We start from the raw sequence: 26,533 nt of genomic DNA, 5'->3' as shown, positions 1-26,533 counted from the left end.
TGGAACAAGAACAATTAAGGAAAGCAGTGGAGAGTGGTTGGAGAGATGTGGCTGAAAATGTTGAATTGTGGAGAAAAATGAAAGATGAATTGTCGTGTGGTAATGTTTGTGTATACCGAGGAGATCGCATTATTCCACCTACAAGTTTAAGAGGAAGAATTATGGAAATTGCGCATGAAGGGCATATAGGGAGAAATCTAATGAAAAGAAGAGTAAGGGAGACGTTTTGGTGGCCCAACATGTGGGGTGATATTGAAGCAATAGTGAAGGAGTGTTCTGCGTGTGCAGTGAGTGACAAGGCACTAGGGCCACTCCACTACAACCAATAACAATACCGGATTCAGTATGGACAAAACTAGGCATTGACATTGCTGGTCCGTATGAAATATTAGAGCCACACAAGATTTATTTAATTGTATTGGTTTATTACACATCGAAGTGGGTGGAATGCGGGATCATAGAGGAGTCAGTTTCGGCAATAAAAGTGAGGACATTTTTGGAGGAAATTTTTAATAGAGAAGGAGAACCTCAAGAATTGATATCAGACAATGGTGCACAATTTATGTCACAGGAGGTACAAATGTTTCTCAAGGAGCGAGCTATTAAACATAAAACGACTGCCCTGTATAACCCCAGGAGCAATGGGTTAGTTGAAAGAATGAATCGCTTTATAAAAGATGTCATTCAGTTGGCTGTAGCTAACAGTTTACCGTGGAGGGACACACTTAAAGAGGCATTGAACACATACAAGGTCACTCCACATCCAACAACGGAAGTAGAACCTTTTACTCTTATGAGAGGAAGGGTTGCCACCAACAGACTTAGACCTGCTTGGCTGACGTTAAAGAAGTACAAAAACATAGATATGGAAGAGATTGTAAGAAGGGTGAAAAAGAAACAAGAATAGTATAAAAGAGATTATGACATTCAGAAGCATGTTAAAGAGAGCAAGATCATGGAAGGAGATTGGATCAGAGTGAAGGAACCCAGAAGAGTTTTGAAGGGAGAGTCCAAATATCGCTCTCCTCAAAGAGTGGTGAAATGTTCAAGGAAATGCGTAACTTTAGAGGATGGGAGTAGATGGTCATGCAACGATGTCATTTTAGCAAGAGAGAAGGACAGTCAGTGTGCCAGCTCTTCAAGTGATATTAACCAGGATTGTAGATGCTGACCCATCAAAAAGCCCGGGGAGTTATGCTGAAGTGTTGAAGAGTGATGCAACTAGTTCAAGATCCAGAAGGGTTGTGCCAAATATAAAAAAAGATTTCGTATATTATTGAAACCACTATTTCTTCAAATGTATTGGGAGAGTTGTCCCATATGTATCCTTTTACCATATTAATGTTATTAATTCTGTGTTTTTTTATTTTATTATTTTTTCATAGTTTTCATTATTTTGTAAATATTGTGGGGAAGGAGATGTTATAACGTAGAATGTACGATGGAACATTCTGTGTGAAGGGTTCCATCTGGAATACTTTCCTTGTTATTCGAAAAGGAACAGGGGAGAAGACGGGTGGCGATGTACGCTGCAGGGGGGAACTCTCCTTGAAAATAAACCTCATAGCTCTCAACTCACCCGCTTTTGGCGGGTGTCACCAGCCTTGCAAAGGGCTGACTCACCCGCCAAGCCTCCTGCACTCCCATTCATTCCAATGGGCATCTCACCCGCCAAAGATAAAATCGGGTGATTTCACCCGCCTTCGCGAGACAAATGGTTGAGAGCTATGAAACCTGTATTGAAACTTACACATCTGCTGTGTTCCTGAATATAAGAAACATAACAAGTCGTGATCATCTGCAGAAGACAGCTGGAAAGTAACACTCAAGGGGTCCTCTGATGCTGCTGGCCCAACAGGAGAGTTCACGACTTGTTCAATTGCCAGTCCGCCTCGGTGTGTACGTGGTTGTGTCAGTGTTAATAAAGCTGCCGTTCTGTGTCTATCGTGTATTAGGAGTGGGATGCCCGGGTATTGTGTGACATACAAAAGGGGACACAAATTGTGTCCCCCGTTATATGTCATGCTGTGGAACTAGAACTTGAAGTTCCGGAACCACAGACGCGGGTTGCTATGGACGCCATTTGATACTCCCGCAGAGTTATCGCGAGAATTATCGACGCGAGTTCCACTAGGTGCCCCGCCCCTTTTTCTCCGCAAGCCGGTTGCTGGGAGACCTGCTTGTTAGACAGTGATACTGTCCACGGAGTAGCCCGCTGCCAACATGGTGAGTTCCTACGTTACCCACCCTTTTAGGACTGGATCCTACTCACTCTGACCCCACTTTCCTTTTGACTTCGGCTCTCAGTAGTCAATTATCCTCTTCCTCACGCTGATTGCCGTATTCCATCACTGCTGGCATCACAACAAGAACACTCTTCCTCGCTTTTCCTTGCTGTAACTGCACCCTAAACGCTCACCAGGGAACCTCTCTAGAAAATGCACACATAGTCCCAGATTGTCCGGGGCATATCTATTTAGTGACGTACCAAACAATGCACCCTAAACTCAGCCTTACCAATGCAGCCCCGAATTAAGATTAAATGATGCACCCAAACCTGCCATTAACCACTGCATCCCAACCCGGGATATACCAATGTATTCCTTAACTGAGACTGACCAATGTATCCGATATTAGCTACTGCATCCAAAGCTCAGAATGACCAATGTATTTCTAAATTGCAACTGACCAATGTATACCTTACCGCTAGAATGGCAGTGTATGATCCTTACCTGAGAGTGATGCCTCTTAAGGCATCAGCACCCTGATGCCTCAGGGTTTGGCGCGCAATACAAATGTTCAATAAATTAACTAAAAACCAATGTATCCTAACAGGAGGACACAAAATGTTTCCTAATGTGAGTGCCAAATGTGCAAATTAACTTGAGACTAACTCGCGCACGATCAGACAGGGACTGAGGCATCGATCCTAGCCTTGGTCCGATCAGACAGGGACTGAGGCATCGAGCCTAGCCTTGGTCCGATCAGACAGGGACTGAGGCATCGAGCCTAGCCTTGGTCCGATCAGACAGGGACTGAGGCATCGAGCCTAGCCTTGGTCCGATCAGACAGGGACTGAGGCATCGAGCCTAGCCTTGGTCCGATCAGACAGGGACTGAGGCATCGATCCTAGCCTTGGTCTGATCAGACAGGGACTGAGGCATCGAGCCTAGCCTTGGTCCGATCAGACAGGGGCTGAGGCATCGAGCCTAGCCTTGGTCCTTGGAGTATCCAACAAATCCCTAATCGGCTAATGGCCAGTGCACCCCTAAGGTTGGACTGTGCAGTGAATTGTATGCTAAGACTCACGAGTGCTTCTTTGGCATGGGTAAGGGTAACGCTTTCTAACCTAAGACTGTCGAATCGATGTTAACGTGAAGCCGACCATTGCACCCATTGCCTGTGACTGTCCATTGTAATCCTAGCCACTGTCTTACAAATGTACACTAACATGGGATTGACCGCTGCACTCATGATTTAAGATTGACTAGTTCACCATAACCCCACATTGGCGAATGAACTCTAGCCTTAGACTAACACATTCACCAAAACCTGCTTTAGACCACTGAAGCACATCAACCTGAGCAGCGCAGCCTGACCATTTCACCCTCATTTATACACTTTATCCTCAGACTGACAAATACACCCTAACATGAGACTGGCCATTCTATCCTGATCCGAGAGTAGGTGAAATAGTAATCCGGGACTCACTCAGGCATTCCTAACCAGATGATCACCTATCTGTCATGACCTGAGTTTGAGCATTACCCGATGACCTGAAAAGTGACCAATGTATGTTGGCTTCAGTCTGACCATTGCTTTCCCTTTGGGATCTAATATTTTTATTGGCGTTTACGTAAAAGTAGAGCACTTTCAAGACATATATAAAATGTCACTAAATCTAATGTTTGCCAATTATCTATGTGTAATTTGATTGTTCCCAAATCTCCCGAATCTGTGGTGGTGTTTGGTACAGTGCTGTGTCTAACGACGTGTAGTTTTGCTTATTGTGTGTGATGGCTCAACCCTGCAAAATGTGTGCAACTTAGTATGACGAACTTGAGTTTCAACAGCGGTAGGCCATTGTAATAACAAGGGGGTCTGTTTAAATTTGGGTGAGATTTGATGGTGTGAGATTTCAGTACCATAAGGGGGGAGCAACATTTTACTGGAGTTTTAAAAAGTAACAAAAATAAGTTGTTTCAAAGCCTGTAAATAGCACGAGTTGAAGCACGGGCCGGGAGGATAGCTCAGGGGCAACACATTTGTCTTGGAAGCAAGACAACGCAGAGCAACAAAGGTTTGAATCCTGGTCCCATGCTTAGTAACTAGTCTCCCGTATTAAGCACGTAATAAAATATTAATTAATTAAATAGGGCAAATACTCCTGTTCATTTACAAAGTGCTTTCCCTGAAAAAAACATTTGAAGCAATGTGGGGATGTGTGCTAAATGTGTAATTACACATAACCTAGCTCCTGTCGTTCTATGGGACACACCTTAAAGCTGAAGGGGCAAAATGAAAGCCGCAAGGTGGGCGTCCTAGGTAGGGGTTACCTAGAAAGGCCCCTTTTAAGAAAATGAACTTCAAAGGCCAATTTGAACCTGGGGCAATTAATGTTCAGTCTCTGAGCTTGTTCCGCCCTGCTATCACGGTTGGCTGCAAAGGTTCTATTACCCTATTGGATTATTTTCACTGTGCGTGGGATTAAAATGTTCTCATCTGTGGGTCTAAGATTTATGCTGGGAAGATAGTTGAGGGGGTTAAGCATTCATCTCAGACTTGTGGCTTGCACTTTGGAAGCTCGACTCCTGGTAGGTCAGACTCATATCTTTTATCCTTCTGAGGTCGATAAATTGAGCACTATGTCATTTGAGGGCAGTAACACGTAGGATCACGGGGCTTGAAAAGAGGGGCCATTCGGCATGAAGTACTTTATTACACGTCATATTATTTTTATTATTTATACAGCAATGGGTTTATTGATTGAGAGAGTTGGTTAATATTGTCCAAACAGTGTTCCAGGAGCTTCAAACTGTTTCACATCAAAACAACCAGTGTGTTAGCATCCTATTGGTGGAGTAGCGTTAGCCATACTCTAGTTCCATAGGGATCCTAAAAAAAATGGTGTTGCATCAAGATGTTGGTATGGAATTTCCTTTGCAAGCAGCTTCTTGGCGCTGGCAGCTGAATTGAACCTATGCATGAAATTGGGGGCTAGGGGAGAGGATCAGAGTTTGAAGTGATTGTCTTCTAGGGTTCGATTTTTGAGTGGTAGTGAGTTCCTTAAGTCTTTTTTTTCCTCTTTGATGTAGGGGTAACTCCAATGCTTACCTAGTAATTGTGAGCCAATCTACACCTCAATACCTAGGCCATTTCACCGCCCCCGCGCCACCTGACTTCCTAGACGCCTTCTGCCCCTCTCCTCCCCGCCACTCTGTACAGTTGTACCCCTCCTCTATGTCCCTCTGTATCCTACCCTCTTCTGTGTATCTGTTCTATTATGTCTGAAAAGTGTTCCGTTATGCATCTGTTCTGTTGTATACCTCTGTAAAGCTGTATCCTACCCCCTTCTGTATATCTGTTCTGTTGTTATGTCTGAAAAGTGTTCCGTTATGCATCTGTTCTGTTGTATACCTCTGTAAAGCGCTCTGTTGTGTATCTGTGTTGTTGTATACGTCTGTAAAGCGCTCAATAAATAGCATCATAATAATAATCATTTTTTTGGTTCTAAATCTTCCGTCTGCGTTTTGGATGACACCTTCTCCTGGCTGTAAACTGCCCCCCACACTGGCTCTACAAGCGCTGCACCTTACTGGTCTTGACAGCTTTTCCCCACTATGGAATAGAGCTCCTGAATCATCTCATACTGTGGCTTTGTCCTCTCCCCCTGCCCCCCCTCTGTATCATACTATCCCTTGCCTCCAGCCCTGCAGATGAGCCTTGTTTACTGCCTAAAATATGCAACTATTGCCCCCCAAAAATAATAGGGTGTAAAAATACCCCCAACAAAATAGGAAACTGATACAGAGGAGCCTCTTCCTCCCTCCTCACACAGCTCCATGGATATGTTTGGACCAGTAGTACCACAGGAAGAAACTATCCTTAATGCCTGATCCGAAGAGGTAAACATGTATCTTTGAATGTGCATGAATAGACGCAAAGAAATATTTATAACAAAAACATTGCATTTACTCCCCTAACCCCACCCACACGAGCCACCCCTATATACTCTGCCTTCTAACTTCTGTATTTGCCTCATCTGTGTTGGCTCTGCACACTCTTGTACAGCCCTCGCTTAATGCGCATGCATTTGCCGCTCAGAAGGCAACGCCTTTGCCTATGTCTGCATTCATGATGACGTGTGCACGCTTTTGCAAGAGCTCTTTTCACCCGAATATAATTTCTGTGACTAAATACTCGTACCATTGTTTTAATGCTACACTAATGATACAGGTCCACTAGTTGATGCCACAGTTTGTTTTGAAGGGGATGTAACCATAATGTGGCATCATACCAATTTGAATAGAAGGTCAGGTTGGTTGTTGGCTGGAGTGAAATATACTTTTTAAGGATGGTGGCAATCCGTGGTAGACTGTACCCCTCTGCTCTACGACCACTACTGTCTGTTCCCATTGGCATCAACTAACTTGCTACTGCCACACTGTAATGCATCTATCACTGCTCTATAACTAGCAATTGTGATTTTTCCATGCAGTTCTCCGTACCCATACAGCCTCTCTGCTACTGCACAACTGCTTCTTAAGCTTGAACCATATATCTACGAGCCTAATACCTGAATTAGCATGAATGGTGAACCACGCGTTGCGACTTCACCCATCTTAATTGGTGCACTGTATCAGCCCAGGAACTAGCCTAACAACTGTGATCTGCCTGCTTGTTATGTCTGTCCAATTGAGTATTACATTCCCCTAGAGGTCTAGCCTAACTGTGAACTGACTGCTTGTTATGCCTGTCCAATTGAGTACTGCATCTCCCTAGAGGTCTAGCCTAACTGTGATCTGACTGCTTGTTATGCCTGTCCAATTGAGTATTACATTCCCCTAGAGGTCTAGCTTAACGGTGATCTGCCTGCCTGCTTGTTATGTCTGTCCAATTGAGTATTACATTCCCCTAGAGGTCTAGCCTAACTGTGATCTGACTGCTTGTTATGCCTGTCCAATTGAGTATTACATTCCCCTAGAGGTCTAGCTTAACGGTGATCTGCCTGCTTGTTATGTCTGTCCAATTGAGTATTACATTCCCCTAGAGGTCTAGCCTAACTGTGATCTGACTGCTTGTTATGCCTGTCCAATTGAGTATTACATTCCCCTAGAGGTCTAGCCTAACTGTGAACTGACTGCTTGCCATGCCTGTCGAATTGAGTACTGCATCTCCCTAGAGGTCTAGCCTAACCGTGAACTGACTGCTTGTTATGCCCTGCCCATTTATGGATTGTAATACCTAACAAATGTATCTGATCTGTGGACTACTTGTGTAGAATTGGCCAGTTTTTCTGTGCCCTGCATTATTAGCCACTCTCTGTAAGCGTTTACATATAGCCATGATTAGAAACAAGATTCAGTTAAACCTGCCACTCCTATTCATCCTCTGCCTCTACACTATCATGGTCTTTAGGTTTGTACCTTGCTCAACTCTGTTGAGAAACAATAGATTAAGGTCAAGACTTTCCCGTCTATATGAGCCTACATCTAGTAGTAGTTCTATACAAAAAACGACCCTAAACTCAATGCGATCTCCATAGTGCAGGATTTTAGGTCCAGACCTGAGCAGTTAAACAGGCATAGAACACCCAACCTGACCCATGCTCTACCCTCCCATACGCACACTAGAACTAATCATTTTAAAAATAAGTAGTCTCCCCTACTTAAACTGAGTATCGCACCTACCCTATCAGGAGCTCTCATTAACACCAGATTCCTTGTGGCACATGCCACTGAAATTGCAGATGCCATTACTATTGAGAATCTGGACTTCTTAGCAATAACGGAATCCTGGCTTCATGATACAGCAGGCCCGCCCTTATGCTAGCTATCCCTGATAGCTACCAGATACTTAGAATAGACAGACTGAACGCCAGAGGAGGCGGCCTAGCTATCATTTCCAAAACCAGCCTGGCCACGAGACTTGCCACCCCACCTACATGCCATTCATGTGAGGTGCTCACAGCCAAACTACCTTTATCTAGCAACCAAACCATAACCATACATTTGGTATACAGACCCCCAGGACCGCTGCGAACCTTCGAAGATGACTTATCTAGCCTTCTAGCCAACAACCTGAAAGAATCCTCACAGATTTTACTGATGGGTGATTTCAACTTGGGCTTCAACGAGCCTGAAAACAAACACGCCCAATCAATCGCAGCCACACTAATGGACCATGGCCTCACTCAAAAAGTTCTTGCCCCGACCCACAACAAAGGAAGAATCCTTGACTGGGTGGCCGAATTAAACTGTAACATTTCCATTACCAATATCGCCCCGCAGTCCTGGACCAACCACCATCTCATAAGCTTCTCATCCTCTATGGAACCTCACAGCTCTAAAGCCACTGCCATGGCACCTCGACTCCAAACCAGAAGCAAGAAGGACATTACAGTAGAAAAACATCTACCTCACCTCCACCTCCTCCCATCCATCAATGCCCTCGCCAGCAATGCCGACCCCAACTTCCTAGTGGAGAGCTTCAACAACGCTATGACAAAGTCCCTAGATACTATTGCACCCATTAGATTACGAGAAAGTAGGCAAAAAGAACACCTGAATACCTGGTTCAACCCCCCACCTCAAAGAACTTAGACTCCAAAAACGAAAACTCCAAGCCACCTGGCACCACTCACCTGCATATGAGAATAAAGTCAAATTAAATAACTTTGCTTATGCGTATAATAAGGAAATTATCCTCCCTAAAAAGACCACGTTTAATGACAGAATCTCAAAGGCCAACTCTAACACTAAGGAATTGTTCACCATTCTACGTGAAATGGAATCCCCTAGCTCACCCACCCCCACACATATGATGCCCCTAAAGACAAGCAATGGTGCACTGACATCCAAAAAGCCTCATCAAATAAAATCGATTCCCTCCAAATTAAAATAGCAAACAAAAAAAAACTGATGTTGAACCAGACTGCCTTGCAGCCTCCCTCCACAACAACTGCAGATAGTTCCCTCCCGCCATTCAGCTTCACCGAAATTTCTATCCTAGACACTGAAAAAATAATACTCTCCTTGAAGCCTTCAAACTGCCAAGGCGACAATTGTCCAGCACAAATTATAAAGGATGCTGCTAGAGATCTAGCCCCTTTTATTACCAAGCTTATTAACTCCTCATTCAGGACCAACACAGTGCCTGTCAACCTTAAAGAATCATGGGTTCTCCCACTTCTGAGAAAACAAACTCTAGACCCTGCCCTCCCAACCAATCATAGACCCATTACTACTGTCGCTTTCCTCCTCAAAATAATTGATCGAGTAGCCTACCTTCAACTCCAGGATTACTTAAAGGTTAATCACCTACTAGGATCACGCCAGTCTGGCTTTCATCCACAACATGGTACGGAAACGGCACTAATAGACCTTAAGACACAAATCGATGACCTAAAGGATAACGGGAAAATAGCTGATACTCCTCCTTGATCTATCGGCGGCTTTCAACTTGGTGGACCATACAGTCTTATGCAAACACCTTGAGTCAGCTGCCCATTTTTCAAGTGATGCTGTAGCATGGGTTTAGTCCTTTCTCCCGAACCGCACGATGAGCGTCTTCTCTCGATCAGCGTCTGCAGACCCTATCCAAATTTCCTGTAGTGTGCCACAGGGCTCCTGCGTTTCACCCACTATGTATAACATCTTTACTAAGCCCCTCTTTGACAAATTGGACAGACTGGGTGTCACCTACACTAATTATGCAGATGACACCCAGATCCTTATTCCCCTTTTGGGCAATTTTGTTGAGGACACAGCCTTAGTAAATAAGATATACCTCCTCATTCAGGCATGGATAGCATCTCACGGCCTCTGCCTGAATGACGATAAAACTGAGATCCTGATCCTGGGCTCAGATTCCAACCTAAAAAAGCTTAGCTCCAGCTACACTTCCTTCAATACTGATGGTAACATAATTAAGGTGATGCCCGTAGTAAAAATACTGTGTCCACCTGGACTCCACCTTAACACTAAAAAAACAGCTCAACTCCCTAGCATCCTCAACGGCTTACACTTGTAAACTTATTAGAGCCCGTAGTCCCTTCCTCTCTGAAATTAGCTCCATCACACTAGCCAATGCCCTAATCATGTCCAGACTGGACTATTGCAACTCCCAATACTTAGGCGCCAGCAAATATATTGTAGACAAAATTCAACAACTTCCAAATAATGCACTAAGAGCAGCCTTAAACATTCCTAACAGAGAACACATCTCCAACTTCAGACGAGATGCCTGTTGGCTAAAAATAAATGACAGGATCCTCCTTAACAGTATCACTCACCTGAATAACATAGCACCCCCATACCTCACTGAAAAGATAAAAGAAGAATCGCTACACAACCCACCATATCAGCTAATGCCCACCTCCTTGAAATTCCGAGATTTAAATGAACTAAAGCAGGTGGATCTAGCTTCCCGTTCAAAGCGGCTATAACCTGGAATGCACTTCCCCTAGACCTAAGATCAGAACTACCCTATCTCAAATTTAGATGTAATATGCTAAATTGGCTTCGTACTAATGACCATTAACACTAGGTCACTCCGGATTGACCTCGGGCTCCCGGTAAATGACTTTCCTCAACTCTATTATCCTCGCCCTACTCCGGCAATATTGTACCTATTCTATATTCTGTATATTATAACCTAGCCACTTTTTTTATCTGTACTATGTATCCACAACTCACAACCTACTGTTCCCCGCTCACCTTTGTAACCTGCATGCAGTGACAAAGGTCTTGTTTATATTGTATTGATTGTACCTGATGCAACTAAGCTTAAAGTATTCTTCTTTCTGTTGCGCCCAGCTACCCATGGAGCTCGGAGCGCATTATCAAATAAATAAACAAACAAACAAACTGAAAAATTCAGATCCTGGCCCATAAACTAAGACTGAATTATTTGAAGGTTTTACATTTTTGTCCTCTGCACATTGTAAGTACCTGAATTCATCCTTCTTCATTGGAGTGTTGTAACGCATTACATTACGTCCCCTCAAGTTACGTGAGGAGGCAGGTTAGGAAGAGCTCAAGGCACATTCACATCTAAACCCAAAGGAGGCATGGGAGGTGAAAAGAAGGGGACAGAGAAAACAGGGCATGGGGCAAGTGATATTCCCAGCTAAATTGCAAGAGCCATGTTCCAAATGCCGACCAAGAGAAGGGGTGGGTGAGAGTTTTGGGCGCATTCACAGCTAAGCATGACGGCTACCTTCTAATTCATGTTCTGAATTCAGGGCCTCTCTTAAGCTAAGCCAGTGTCTCTTAAGACACTTAAAGCACTGATAATGGGCACAGAGAAAGCGTGTAACCCTGAGCCCCACTTCTGGTGGGCCCTGTGTTTCGTGCTGGCTTTTTACTTCCAAACAGTCTTAAGTGGACATCTTGAAATGATCAGGGAAACTGCAAGACTACCTCCTTTGTACCACCACGCCACTATAACATGTTGTGAGGGCAACCCAAAGGATCTGAAAACTAGTGCCCTTCACAGACTGATTGGCATGCAGAGAATGAGTACATTAGAAAAATGTAGAATGTATTGGGAAATATAGCAGAGTACTGACATCCCCACTGCTAGGTGTCATGGAGTTTTTCTGAAATACTATTGACACATATTAATATGAACTCGACATTGAGCCAACAGAAACTTCTCTTACTGCTCTATTGGTGCCATACTAAAAGGAAGGAATATGCTTGCTGACAAAGGAGAGAGAACATTTCAACTGTGGGGACAGTAGCACAGTTTTGGGGGATTCCCTAGTGGATCTGCTGCTGTCCAAAGTCACACTGCAATTATGGTGACTGTGGACTGTTTTACCAAACTGGCTCATTTTTCGCCATTAAATCCACTGCCAGCAGCTAATTTGATGGCTCAAGTATTCTTGAGGGACTTATTCCATCTTCATGGTCTTCCAACTTCCATCATATTGGATCGGGGGATCCAATATACCAATCAATTTTGGTCTGCTTGATGCAAATTGTTGGGTATCACTCGCAAGCTCTTTTCTCTGTACCACCTGGAGTCCGATGTTTGCACTGAGCGACTGAGCAACTAGGCTGTCAAGCAACACTTGCGTGTTTCTCCTCTGCCAACCAGAATAATTGGTTTCAACTGCTTCCGATAGCCGAATTTGCCTACAACAACAGCACACACCGCTCTAGACAAGGAAACCCTTTTTTCTATACATATGGCTACCATCCTCGTGCCTTTACTTAGCATATCCCCTTGGATGCAGCGGTTCCATCTGCACAGGCTCACCTCAGAAATCTTCGCCAGGACCATGCCCCGGCTAAGGAGACGTTAAAAGTCACCAGCTACTTGATGAAGAAGAGTGCTAATACCTGTCATACTCTGGAACCCACATACTTGGTTTGTGATAGAGTTTAGTTGTCAGATAAGCACTTACCTTCTCACCTTACTCCACCAAGTTCTTTGGCCCATATTTGTATCATATGGAAAGTCAATCCACTGTCCTATCGCCTTGCCCTGCCTTCCTCCTGGCACAGGATCCATCCCAGGTTCCAACTTTCTCTTCTTTTCCCAATGTGCCCAGTTGTTTTTCAACCCAGCAACACCTTCCTCCGCTAGACACTTCCGTTGACTCTGAATATGAAGTAGAGGAGATTTGTGGTTCCTGCTACCACTACTGGCTTTTGGAGTATCTAATTGACTGGAAAGGTTATATACCCTGCCATAGGTCCGTGGAGCCTGCCATTAACGCCTCATCCCTGAGACTTCTCCGTCTGTTCCATTCCAGATATCCCGGTAAACCCTGTCCGTCTCCTCTTCAGAGGGGGCATACTGTCACGAGTGCCCGTAGGATCCCGTGGTACTACTGCACTCGTTATCACCTAACAGCATTCAGAAGGAGACACAGTACATTCCACGATGGCCACTGTCATACGAGACGATCGGCCATTTCCAAAATGGCGCATACTGACGTACGTCGGAATGTCAGCACAGCACTAATCGGATCCAAACCTGGAAGTTAGCACCGGACTATCGGAAGAGAACATCACGTCCCAATGCTACCTGGGCTATCGAGCATACACTACAGTTTGCTTCTCCTTTCTCAGCTCCTAGCCTTCTCCTCGTTCCTTCCTTGTTGTTTTGTCTTCTGTGGAATTCTCCAGCCCTGTCCTCATCGTCCTTGGGCTGCACGTGTCCTGGCTCTCCCCTCCTGCCTTCTGCACCTGAGTTGCTGCCTGCCCGTTGGAACTCCAGCTTGCTCCATTGGGATTTATTCCAGTCTTTGATCTCCTTTTCCATCTGAAGCTACTCCAGTTTGGGTTTTTTCTGCTTGAGCTTTTCCCCCACACTGCGTTTTCTCTTGGGTTCCACATGTCTCGAGGTGTTCCATTTCACCCTAAGCCATAGTGAGCCTGAGAGTGATCGACTTTACCTTCTGAGACTTGCCAGGTTTCTTTATAGTCAAGTAAGGCCGTCTTGCGATACCAATTCACCCTCTAATCTCATATTATTTATTTCATCCCAAGCCTGAGAATGACCAATGTATTGAAGGCACGCCCCTGTACGCTCACTCCAGAAAAAACATAACCCGCTAGGGAAAAGGGCCCAAGTCACTGCTTGCAAGGATAACAAGTATTTATTTCTACAGCATACAAATGCATCAGCAAAGAACTCTGCTGCCGCCAAACGTTCTGCCCAATTGGGGATGTGCAGCAAGTTAAAAGGACACCTGGTGTCACTGTTGTCATCATCACATACAGTGAAAACCTGCCAGGCTTGTTGGAGCGACCCTATACATGGGCGGCCCACTCCATAGAGGATACTAGGCCATTGGTCCCAGCTGTCTGTCTGTCTCCGTCCACGTCCGTGCTGCTGGGCTCATCTGCGATTAAACAAGCAATTACTTATTCTGAAAACAATGCTGCTCTATCACTGTAATAGTGCACCTGGCAGACACAGAGCCAAGGTCATACCGAATTGCATACTTCACTCACTCCCAGATGCGCCAACAGCCTCCCAAGGTTCTCCACCCTCGTTTTGGGCTATCATTTCATCCCTCCCTGGTACCTTGCAGCACAAATCACTTGACCCAAATGTGAAGGCAAGGTAGCCTCTCTTTCTGATCTTTCTGATCGATCGGGGGTCTTACAGTTTTATGGTCGGGGGTCTGGGCCTGGGTGGTGCCGTGGTATGTGGGAGTCTTGTGATCAAAGCATTGAAAGGCTGTAACTCTACATGCGGGTTGTTGGTGCTGAGAGGTCATGCTATCTGTATTGTAGGATAACTGGCAGCTTGTGCTCTGCCCCCTTCCCGTGGCCAAGCAGAGCACATTCTTTCTGGGGCGCGAAGGCCTACAGCCTCTAAACCAATAGCAGGCTTGTAACTTGCTGAATCTCACTCATGGTGGGGGTTATGCCAGTGTGGGCCATGCAAATCTACTACCAACACATTTGGTGCTTGTCACTGCGCTTGGGCCTACGTGCAAAAAATGGCGGCCAATAACCAAGATGCCATTTACACTCGCCTCCACTATATTGCTCCTCATGCATGCACTATGTGATCATGTGCTCTCTTGTGAATACATCTGTCCCTGCTCCCTCGATGTGTTGTTTACAGTTTGTTTCTCATTCGTGATCATGCGCTCTCTTGTGAATACATCTGTCCCTGCTCCCTCGATGTGTTGTTTACAGTTTGTTTCTCATTCAAAATCGCTTAGGCGGGTGGGAAAACCCTCACCCCTTCCCAACAGTATTTCCTAAACTTATTCTGACCTAGGCAATTCCTAACAGGAGTTTGGCCAACGCATGGCAAACTAAAAGCAAGCTTTACGTTCATCATTCACACTTGCACACTGTAACATGGTGTTACAAATGACACAGACAAATTCACTTTTGCGTCAACTATTTTATTTGCATTGTCAGGATGGTTCTGTTTTCCTTGACCAATTAGACTAATCGGGACACAGGGGAAAAATGTAAATGTGCCGCACCCAATCGTTTATACCACCAAAAATTCTCCCAACTAAGATAAAATTGGTTCTGTCATTTTTTCGATGTTTTTTAACAAATATATTTCAACGAAAAAACTCATCAATTTTTTTTTTAAGCACTAAGCATCCCGTCCCCTGTTGTTTTTTCTCTATTACCGACCCCCCCACCCGATACGCACTTTTCCACCCCCACCCCTATATTTTTTGATAATTCTTTTCATTGATAAATCTCCTGTAAAAAAAACATCGAAAAAAAGACTGTCTTTGAAAGGGCGTTGTACCCAGAGGTCGAAGCGCTCGGGAGTGGTGTTCCTATACTTTTTATTTTTAAGTTTCACTGTTCCTTTACTTTTATTTTAAAAGAAACCGTTCTGGAATGGTTTAGTTTTAAAATAAAAGTGTAGGAAGAGGTTGAAGCTCGCACTTCAGTGCACTGCACTGCACATTCCCTTAAATAGCCGGTGTGTTTGTTTGGGTTTTTTTTATTGTGCGTGGGAGGGGGCGCAGCAATGGGATTTGTGGAGAACGGGGGCAGGCCACCAGGGAACATAGTTCCATTACTTCTTTTCTTACACTTCGACCACTGGTTGTACCTTAAAATCAGTCACTAACCACATCACATAAAGAAGCTAGAAAAATGTACGTACCTATAGGTGTTTTACTAGTTTGGCCGTATATGCTATATCACAAACGTATTTTTCGCTCGTCTTTTCAACAGCAAAATGTGTTTTCTCATATTTTTATCCTCTAAATTAATATCGGTCCATTTAAACAATTACACACTGCTCAATTACAAGGAATCTTATAGTAATTTAATATTACCTAAATGGATTTGCCAGCTGAAGTAATATTATTCGATTCCATTAGAGATCACATCCAAACGCTTGCCTTACAGTCCATTAAAACTATAATATTGGTGGTTTGCTTCCAGAAAAGGTCGAGGCAATGGTGCATTCAACACTGTTTTTAATGCAGCTCGTATGCGTGTCTAATGCATGTTTTTAGCATTCTTTCGTTTTCCCAATAAAAGGTTTGTTGCAAGAGCACCAGATGGCATAAATTACCATTACAGAATTGGTAAACAAATTCTGTTTCCATGGCAAAGTCGTGAATTTGATATAGGCATGACCTATGTCAATCTCGCGTGGGATCAATTCGTACATTTAAAGTGGATGTATATGGTGTTTGTAATTTATCTGCTCAGGTTATAAAAAAAGTTATGTCATTTGTTGTTTTTGGTATAACGTTTTGTACAAAAATGTGCTTGGCAATCCTGCTTCAAGATTGGCATTAAGTATGTGGTGTGTGTTTTTTGTGTTTTTCACTTGTTCTTGAATCATAAGGCACCAGGAGTTCCATAGAAACATTACACTCTCTCCTGTTTTCTCTGGGGTCTCCCTGGGAATTGTCTAGTTCTCTTTCTGGGATTGTCTCTCGTTCTCTCCTCCATAGTTCTCTCCGCTCTGGTTGTCCCTTCTCTGGGATCTCCCTATGCTTTCCCCTCCAGGTTCTCTGCTAGCTCGTCCTCCTATGGGCCCTCTGTTGCTCTCTCTCTTCCATGTCTCTCGCCTGTGCTTACTCCCCAGAGACCTTGCTAGTTCTCCCATTTCCACATTTTTTCTTTTGTTCACCCGCTCTGGATTCTCTCTGGGATTGTTTCTTGCTCTCTTCTCATGGGTCTCTCGGCTTTTATTCTTTCATTCCTGTTTCCCATGGGCGCTTCTGGTCCCAAGGCTTTCTGCTCAGGTAAGTTGTTGTCCTTGTTTCTGTATCTGTCCATATTCCTTGTTCTTGGTCTTCCATCTATTAGCTCTATGCCTACTTCTCAGTTGAACTTCCCTCTTTAGCAGCCTTTCTCTAGAACCCCTCATGCCCTTCTGGGTCCTCTTCCTGTCTCAGTGAGTGCTAATATAAATCGCTGGTTCTTCTTGGCTGGAGTTCTTTCCCCCCTTATGCTGCCAGCTCCTGCCCACCCAGCCTTCACAGGGAACAGCTTCTCCTTGCATGAAAACCTTCTGGTGGCTTCTTTGCTGCTTTTGCCCACTGCCTCTGCAAACCTTCCTTCCATCACTTCACTGGATGGAACAAACCCGTACCCATCCAGCTTCTTGATTTGAGGCTCCAGCCTCTTTGAATGGTGGCCTGCGGTGGTGAACTCCTGGATTGGGTCAGAATTCACACCTCAGATTGGCCATACCGACGTCAGTCAGCCAGTACCATGCACACTCTCGTCCACCTTTTCCAGAGGATTACTACCACTGCTTAGTGTAAAAAAAGTGACTAGATTCTCCACTCACAAATCTAATTGCTCAGCAACTTGACATATCTATTTCCCCATATAATAAGTAATGGCTGGTCAGTTTGGTTTATTACATTGTAATGTCATTTTTCTATTCAGTCGCCATATTAGCTGTGAAACGAAGTCTTGGTGTACACAGAATTATTAGGTCTACTTGACAAAATGTTAACATCTTATGCCAATGCTGAGAGCTCTCAAATAGAATAGACTCATGCCACTGCTTCCAATTCAGTGTTTTTTCCTTTACATTGTGGGAGTTTTGCCTTTTGTTATAGACGAAGGTCCACAGTGTCTAGATTTGTTCATTTTTCATTGTTTTGAAGTGGTTTTATTACAGTAAACATTACACAACATGCAATAGAAAGAACTTTAAAAAAATAAAATACAAACAAGAAAAAGAAGCACAAGAAAATAACATATCACAACATAGCATACACCATAACCGCCCACAATGTTCCCTACTACTTACTAACCGTTGGGTAATATATATACAATGAAATTAATAGCAGCAATCGTTAAAATAAATAAAACTAAAATGAACACTAGACATCCGATGCTTCCGCTCTATTTGGCGGGGCTGTGCATCACGCCTGTGCCACTCCTCTTGACCCTCTGCACTGTATGCTGATGCCACCCTTTAAGATAGGGCTATGCATCACGCCTGTGCCACTCCTCTTGACCCTCTGCACTGTATGCTGATGCCACCCTTTAAGATAGGGCTATGCATCACGCCTGTGCCACTCCTCTTGACCCTCTGCACTGTATGCTGATGCCACCCTTTAAGATAGGGCTATGCATCACGTCTGTGCCACTCATATTGACCCTCTGCATTGTATGCTGTTGCTGCCCTTTAAGATAGGACTGTCTGTGCCACTCATGTGGACCCCCTGCACTGTTTGCTGATGGGGCTATGCATCTCGTCTGTGCCACTTATTTCTGACCATCTGCACTGTATGCTGATGCCGCCCTAAAATGGGGCTATGCATCACTTCTGTGCCACATATTTCTGACCATCTGCACTGTATGCTGATGCAGCCCTTTAAGATAGGACTGTACATCATGTCTGTGCCACTCATTTTGACCCTCTGTATTGTATGCTGATGCCCCCCTTTAAGATAGGACTGTACATCATGTCTGTGCCACTCATGTGGACCCCTTGCACTGTTTGCTGAAGCCGCCCTAATATGGGGCTATGCATCACGTCTGTGCCACTTATTTCTGACCATCTGCACTGTATGCGGCTGCCGCCCTTTGAGATGGTGCTGTGCATCATGTCTGTGCCACTCACTTTGCCCTTCTGCATTGTTTGGTGATGCCGCCCTTGAAGATGGGGCAGTGCATCATGTCTGTGCCACTTATTTTGACCCTTCTCATTGAAAGCTGATGCACCCTCTTAATAGGGGGTCAGGCATACCGTATGTCTCTGCTAGCACTTCTGTAACTATGATTTCTCACGAAGCACTTCTGTAACTAAGTAAGCCTTCTTAACAGCGCCACGATGCCCGAGGGCAGCTGTGCGCTTTACAAATGCAAAAAAAACAATTAAAACGTATAATGAATTTAAAACGTCATGCACGATACGCATACAATTTGCATTTCATCACAATCAGTAAATACGTGTTCCAGTGTTTCAAGCTTACCCTTTACTTTACGAAATTTACATAGTCGTTCCTCTCTAGGTATTTTTGATTTATTGGTAAGAAATAAATTAAAACGCAACCCTGTGAGCAGATTATTCCAGGGCCTATTAGGAAATATAACGAAGTATCTTGGAACTACAGTATATCTTTTATCTTCTTTGTTTAGTTGCCCAAATGACTTGTATTATGAGATTGAGTCTCTTGTACCACACCCGTCTGTTTCCCAGAGCGCCCTTTTCACAGTCAAAGGGTCTGAAAGCAAAAAAATGTGCCATTCAATTTTGACATCTTGTCACACTTACTCACCCAAACAATCAAATTCATTGGATTTGTTACTGTCCAGGATGGAATTAATCTCTTTAAACATCAAATTAATTGGTGGATCTAAAATCTTAAAGTACAATGATAGAATTCTCCAGTTAACTAGTGCTTGGAATGAAAATAACCCAACTCGTTATAGCAGATGCCTCCTCCTCGTCCCAGGATTTGATCTACCCATGGCACGCCCCCTCAAGAGAGCTGCCCGCCTACGGCAACTGGTACACTTACATGTGCGCACACAGTAGGGCGAGAGGGTATGTGTCCCCCTTTGCCAAACCCAGCGTACCACTCGCCATAGCCGAGGGCGGCCATTGAGTGTGGGGCAGCGCCTGGACGGACCAGGAAGGTATTTACAACTCCCCAGTGAGAGTCAATGATGGACACACCCCAGATGAGAATGAGACCAAGACCAAGTGAGGGTGAAGTCAAAAAGTAAAAGTTTATCCAAACCAATGCAGGGCAATCAGAGAACTCTGCAAACTCAGAGCGATCTGCCAAACATCAGCAAACATTCACATTTTGTTACAAAACCACGTCACCTATGACGTGGGAGCTAAGGGATACATGAATCGATGAGATTGGGCAGTGGGGAAAGGCACATATGGATAAAAACTATAGAGATCCAAACAAGTTACAAACAATATCTTAAATGTGAAAACGAGGTAAGAGCTCTCAATAAACTACCCAACTATCTAATTCAATTTCCGCACAGAATGATTTGTGATTTATTTTTACGATTTCGATTGAATATATTACCAACTCGAGACTATCTAGTGATGATAGATAAAAACAACCATCGTATCCCCGAATTGTAGATTTTGCAAAGAAGTGAAAACAATAGAAACTTTATTTCATCTGATCATGGAGTGTCCAGCATTGAAAGAAAAAAGAGAACTGTTCAGAGATTTTTTTAAGATCTCGAAAAAAGCGATGATGACCGAAGAAAGATGGGCAAACTTACTACAAGCAAAGGACCAATGGCTCATCATTACAGTTATTAAATTCTCGATGGAGATTACAAAAGAGATTTAATGGACTGAAATAAATGAAATGTATAAACAAAATGAAAGTGAGAGGGAATCATAAATGAAAAGTTTGTAAAAGCAAACAAAACATTTTAATAAAAAAACCAAAAACATATGGATGTATAGGGGCGAAGCTTCAGGATTGGCGAGGCTCCTTGGAGTGTCATGGTGATGCTTGCAGGTCAGCTGGACTCATCAGGGTGGAGCTCTGGTCAGATGATGGTTGATCGATACGTCTTGGCTACACTAACATTTGCCCTTGTGGCCGCACATACTCGGCTCAAGGCGGACACGTGAGTACCAAGTGCGAGCGACATTAAAAGGAGGTGGATATAGAATATAGCATATGAGGTCAGATCGAGTTGAGGGTAAAACAGAAAGGGAGCTCTTGTGGGTGCAATAGATATTATCTCATTCTTTTTTCTTCCTCTGCATATGGCCTTTAGGATAAGTTAAGGAGATTACGAGGTGAAAAGGGAATAGGGGAACCTAGCTCCGTGAGGGGGTGGAAGGCGGCGCTGCATAGTGCTATCTTGACTAGTACTGGGAATAAGTGGAAAATAGAAGAAATAAGTGGGAGTCTCACATAAGGGGAAGACTCGGAATATAACGCTATACTCTTTTTTTTCTTTTCTGATCAACGGGTAAATATCCAGACAACTAAGGGCTAAAGGGTGTAAGGTATTGGGACAAGGGAGATATTTGTAGTAGAAAACTGAGAGGAGGTAGGGAGGGTATATGTTACATGTTGTATGTGAACTGCCTATTGGTAAATGTTATGTATTGAACTCGTTATGTCTTTTTGTGATCACTGTATTTTGGTAATGACTAAAATTGTTGCATTGTTGTCCTATGAATAGTGGTCATTGTAAGTGTGACCCTGTGAAGAGTGAGTGTACAGTGTTATGCAAAAGTGGTATACAAATGACAAATAATACTGGTATAGCTAGAATTATGATTGTATAACACATACCAGCAAAGGGAACACAGGGGGCAAGGGGTTAGAATGGGCGCGGAAACACCATTGGCCCACATCTGTCGGAGTTTACCAGGTTACGCAGCGATAATTACAAAATACCACGATTAATGGATTACGGAATTAAAGGGGGAAGGGCTACCGCAGGTGTGGCCCCAGGGAGGATCATTTGACAGAAATGTATTGGACATGGTAGCCACATGCCTATTTGTAAAATATAAAGGAAAGCAATTGCAGAATAGAAGGGAGGCAGCCATCCCGCATCCATGGCCACAGGAGCATGGGTGGCTACTGGACGAATCATAGTCTGCACGTTGGTGAAAATGAAGGGTAGGGGGACCTTGAAGACCCTTCCTTCCATACATTCCTCCCTTTTGTTACTTAAGTAACAAAAACTGTAGTTCACCCAACCTCTTTCGTTCTTCCTTCTCATCCACAGCTTCGTCCCGCGCAGGTGTTCCCTTTCGTGGCATCCAGGCCCTGCACACTCCCCCGAGGCTCTGTCCAGCTCTAGCATATTCATCAGGAGTGCAGGTCATATATATGCACCCCCCATCTCCTTCTAAGTCCACCCATACTTCCTTATACCACTCTAGTGTGCGCGGTTCTTTTATTGTAGTGTGTTATAATCTGTCTACTATGTACCCATCGTAGTACAATGGTACCATTCTATATTTAGGCCCCAGGTCCTCTCCTGTTTGTACCTGCGCCTCGCGTTTCATCTGCATCACTCCCTTAGCATTGGCCATTGTCACCATCATCATGTCACTGTTGGGTACCGCATCTGCGCAACACCGAAGACCCAGCTGGCACACATAAAAAATCAGGAGTAAAAAAACGATGGTGGGTACCAGTAGTTTGACGGTCATCCCGAGCCAGTAGGGTATCCACGAAAAAATGTGTCGAACCATGAGCTGGGCTGCACCCCTCCTTCTTCCTTCATCCATTCGGCAAGGTTGTGCACGGCTGCAATAACATGAGACAGAGTTCCATTGTCCGCGTCTGCAGAAGGTACAAAAGTGCAACATGCACTCCTGATTTTTCATCAAACGCCTCCATCCATGGCCGTCAACAGGTCTAGGACGTAACTGTTCTGCATCGTCATTAGTTGTAGGGCCCTTAGCTCCACCTTTATTCCTTTATTATGTTGAATCCTTCTTCTGTGTCGTTGGCCAGTTGGATCAGCTCCTGTTCTGTGGATGCCTTGGACATGTAATTGGACGAGCTTCTTTTTTCTGGATACTGAGCTTTGCATGTTGTTCGCGGATAGGGCATACACTGGGGCCTCATCAGTTGGTTGTGGAGCCTCTGGTTCTTGTACAGCTGACAGCCCCTTCCTATTTTGAATATGACATTCAGGGACCACCATCAGGGCGGAATGCAGCGTTGTTTTCTGGATCCACTGCAACTTTTCAACTGCCAACCCTCGTAGTGCCTCTGCCTTGCATGTGATTTGCTTGTCTTGCCATTTATTGTCTGAATACAATGTTCCTTTAATCACTAGAAGTGGTTCCTTCAGGCACACCACTCCTTTGGGTCTTGAGTGGCATGTTTTTTCATTCTGTAGCTTTTCAAAAGAGACGGTGTGTTTCTTGGAAGGTGTTCTTTATTCTGCATAATGCGAGATGAAGGAGACATTGGGCATCTGCAATAGGTGATTCTTGTGGCAGGAGTACCTTGGGGGTACCCGAGGCATGGGGAATTAGAGAGCACACGTAACAGCTCTCATTAGTTGTTTGCTTTGCAGTGGAGCTCATGTCTGCGTACCATTTATTGGACTGGTGCGGGTGTTGTGGATCTTCTATTGTGTCTAGCCCTAACCCGGAATATTCATCATACTTTCTCCTCCCCACCCCCTTCTCCGTCTTTTATTACCTTTACGATGTTCTCTTTCTTTCCCTGCTTCATGCTTCATTAAGGGTGTCCCCCCCCATTTCCCACTCATTGTACAGTGCAATAAACCTTTCAGCCTTCCTTGCATTTTCTTGTTCCACACTTATGGGGGATGGTTTCCCTATAGTTGTTTCAGATAGTTGTATCGCAGTTGGAGTGGTGTCATCATATAACCAGGGTAATTCAGAAAAACTCTGATAATTTAATTAATAAATATTATATTCAGAGTCATTGTATGGGGCGGTGGGGCGTGCAGTTACATGTATATCACTTGTACTGTTTGTATGCCTTTTGCCACTGTTGTGTGTCCCGTGTCCCCAGATTAGTTTAAACCCATCCCATATGAGGTGGGTACCCTGTGTTGTCATGCTTGTCCCATTGCCTCCCCCCTCATTTAGATCACATAAACAAACCACATTCATAACTATATCTACGCAAGTCAAAATTTCTATTACCATTCCTATCTATTCTAATGCTGTGCACATCGGGGGGCCCTTCTGTTGCCATGGTTTCTCCTACATGATGAAACATAAAAGTGTATTAAGCCACTCCTACACATAACAGTGTTTCTTATTTACATTCTTCTTCTTCTCCTTGTGCATTTATCATTACCATTTTTTGCGTTAGCATGTTTATGATATTTTTCAATTTATTTTTGAGAGAGAGAGAGAAATCCTTTGTTCATCACATTAACTTTATCATGACATTATTTTACTTTTTCTTTTAATGTTTCTTCTTCCGGTCACGCTTGTACTTCTTAACTTCCACCTTTTCCCTTCTAAGTTTGTGTTACCTCTTCTGCCATTCCCATTTCTGTTTCCTGGTTTACGCTATCATAAGCTTTTCGTACGTCCGTCAAGTGCATCCAGTATCTCAGCCCTTTTACTTTCACAGCGGTTGGTGTGCAATACACCACTTCATATAGGACATGAAATCTTGGAGAGTTCCATCGATGTACCAAACTTCTCACATATACCATCTCCCCTGGCATGAGTTGACCTGTCAGATTGTCTGCTGCTGGTATTATTGTGTCACTTGTTGCTTCTTGTGTGAAAGGGGGTGCCTGGCAATCATACGGGCTGCTTTAGTGAGCTTTGTGAGGTATTCATTGAATTCTTCCCCTAGTACTGTTGCACTTCTGTGAGCATGTGAGTGTCTGCAGAGTGGGGAGTTCGCTGTATGCATGCGTCTTCCTGTCACAATCTCATAGGAGGATAAATGGTGGTCCTTGCTGGGTTGATTTCTCATTTCAAACAAGGCCAGGGGTAAACAGTATACCCAATTTTCCTTTAGCGAGTAACACAATTTTGAGAGTCTCCCCTTCCGGAGGCCGTTTATTTTCTCAACCACGCCGTTCGATTGTGGATGATAAATCATACACAATTTATGTGTTATTCCCAGCATTGCTGTTACTTCTTTGAACAGATCATTGACAAAATGTGTCCTGTTATCTGAGCGTATTACATTGCAAATTCCCCAGCAGGGAAACACTTCCCGCACTAGGAACTTTGCTGCGCACTTTGCGTCTGGTTGGGCGCAGGGGCCGGCCTCCACCCATCTTGAGAATGGGCAAACCACCACTATCATGTAGCGTGATCCATTGCATCTTTCGCCCATGTCGGCGTAATCTATGTGCAACTCTCTGAATGGGCCAGTTGGTTTTGGCAGTGTTCCTTGCAGTGTTCTTAGTGTCATCCCTGAATTATATATCTGACATGTTGTACATTCCATGGCCATTTTTGATATTTGCTCCTGCAACCCTGGTGAAAACCAATTATCCTGTATCTCTGCTGCAATGTGCTGTTTGGCATTATGAGCCGGGAAGTGAAGCTGTTGGAACGCTATTTCTAGTAGCTTATGGGGCATTACTACTTTACCTGTATTATTCTGACGCCAAAGGATGTCGGTAGATGACTGGTTACACCCTCTTCTCTCCCACAACTCCTTCTCCTCAACAGTCGCTTCTTGTTGCAATTCTAATATCTGGGAAATGGGCATGGAATTATATCCATCAGGGCGATCCTCTTCCACATGTTTCTGCAATATGTACTCACCTGCTGTTTCCTTAGCTAAATATGATGCTTCTTTCGCGGCAGCGTTGACTGCTGCGTTTCCTAAAGAGATGACGTCATTGTTGTTTGTATGTGCCTGACATTTCACTATGGCCACAACTGTAGGTTCCTTTTAGTGCCTCGATCAACTCTTTTAGTAACTCGGCGTGCTGCACTGGGCATCCGTCTGCTCTATGAAATCCTCTCCCCCATCTAGCCAATCCCCCATGTACTGTTGTGGTCAAGTATGCAGAGTCTGTGTATATTGTTACTGTGCATCCCTTTGCTGCATGCAGTGCTTCAATGAGTGCTACTAATTCTGCTGCCTGTGCGGAGTAATGGGCAGGTAACCTTTGTTGAATGAGTACTTAATATTCACCTTCCTCTAGTCGCACAACAGCCACTCCCACATGTTTCTCTCCTGTCTCTGAATTAATTGATGCTGATCCATCTATAAAGTATACTTCTCCTTCTGATAAGGCATCTTCGCTCGCTGTGGGTGTGTCTCCATCCTGTCCTCTGTATGTAGCACAATCGTGTGTTTGCATGTCTTCCACTGTGCATGCTTCTGTGAGAAATGTTGCAGGGTTCACTGTTTTACATCTCACTATGTGTATGTTAGCACTGAATAAGACGATCTCGTATGCTGTTGCTCTCTGTGTTGTTAGTGTGCTCTTTGATCTCTCTAATATTGCGAATAGTGAATGTTCCACAAATAATGTTACAGAACATCCCATCACAATCGCTGCACTTTTCTCTATTGCGAACGCTGCAGCTGCGAGAGATTGCTCTCAAGCGAAGTGCCCTTGCATTAATGCGTCTAGTGTACCACTGTAGTACACCAGAGGCTTATGACCCAAGGATGTTTTTTGTGTTAGTACTGCTGTCATGAGTGTCCCATTGCAGTACGAAAATAAATAAAATGTGCGTTCCTAATCTGGGTTTGCGAGTACTGGTGCTGTTGAGATCAGCTCCATCAGGGTACTGAATTCATCATGCATTTCTGCTGTCCGTTGTATTTCTGTGTTTTCTCTTTGTGCCTCTTTGAGTCCCTGCAGTAATGGTTTTGTGTACCCTGCATATTCTGATATCCAGGCACGGCAGTAGTTGCACATGCCGAGAAATCTTTGTATTTCTTTCA

At 44.1% G+C, this 26,533-nt stretch overlaps 1 protein-coding gene across 1 annotated transcript in view; it reads left to right on the top strand.

The window, feature by feature from the left end:
• The first annotated feature begins 2,102 nt into the window (after positions 1-2,102).
• Positions 2,103-26,533, top strand: part of GAS8 (growth arrest specific 8) — a 207,762-nt gene continuing 183,331 nt past the window's right edge. Inside the window, exon 1 of the mRNA XM_069635552.1 lies at positions 2,103-2,226. Within this exon, the coding sequence (XP_069491653.1) occupies positions 2,224-2,226 (3 nt within the window). The 5' untranslated portion in view covers positions 2,103-2,223. The remainder of the gene's footprint in view (positions 2,227-26,533) is intronic.

This window comes from Ambystoma mexicanum, chromosome 1q, assembly GCF_040938575.1.
Source record: "Ambystoma mexicanum isolate Mex_15411 chromosome 1q, UKY_AmexF1_1, whole genome shotgun sequence".
Taxonomy (NCBI): domain Eukaryota; kingdom Metazoa; phylum Chordata; class Amphibia; order Caudata; family Ambystomatidae; genus Ambystoma; species Ambystoma mexicanum.
This window is presented reverse-complemented; position numbering and strand designations above follow the sequence as displayed.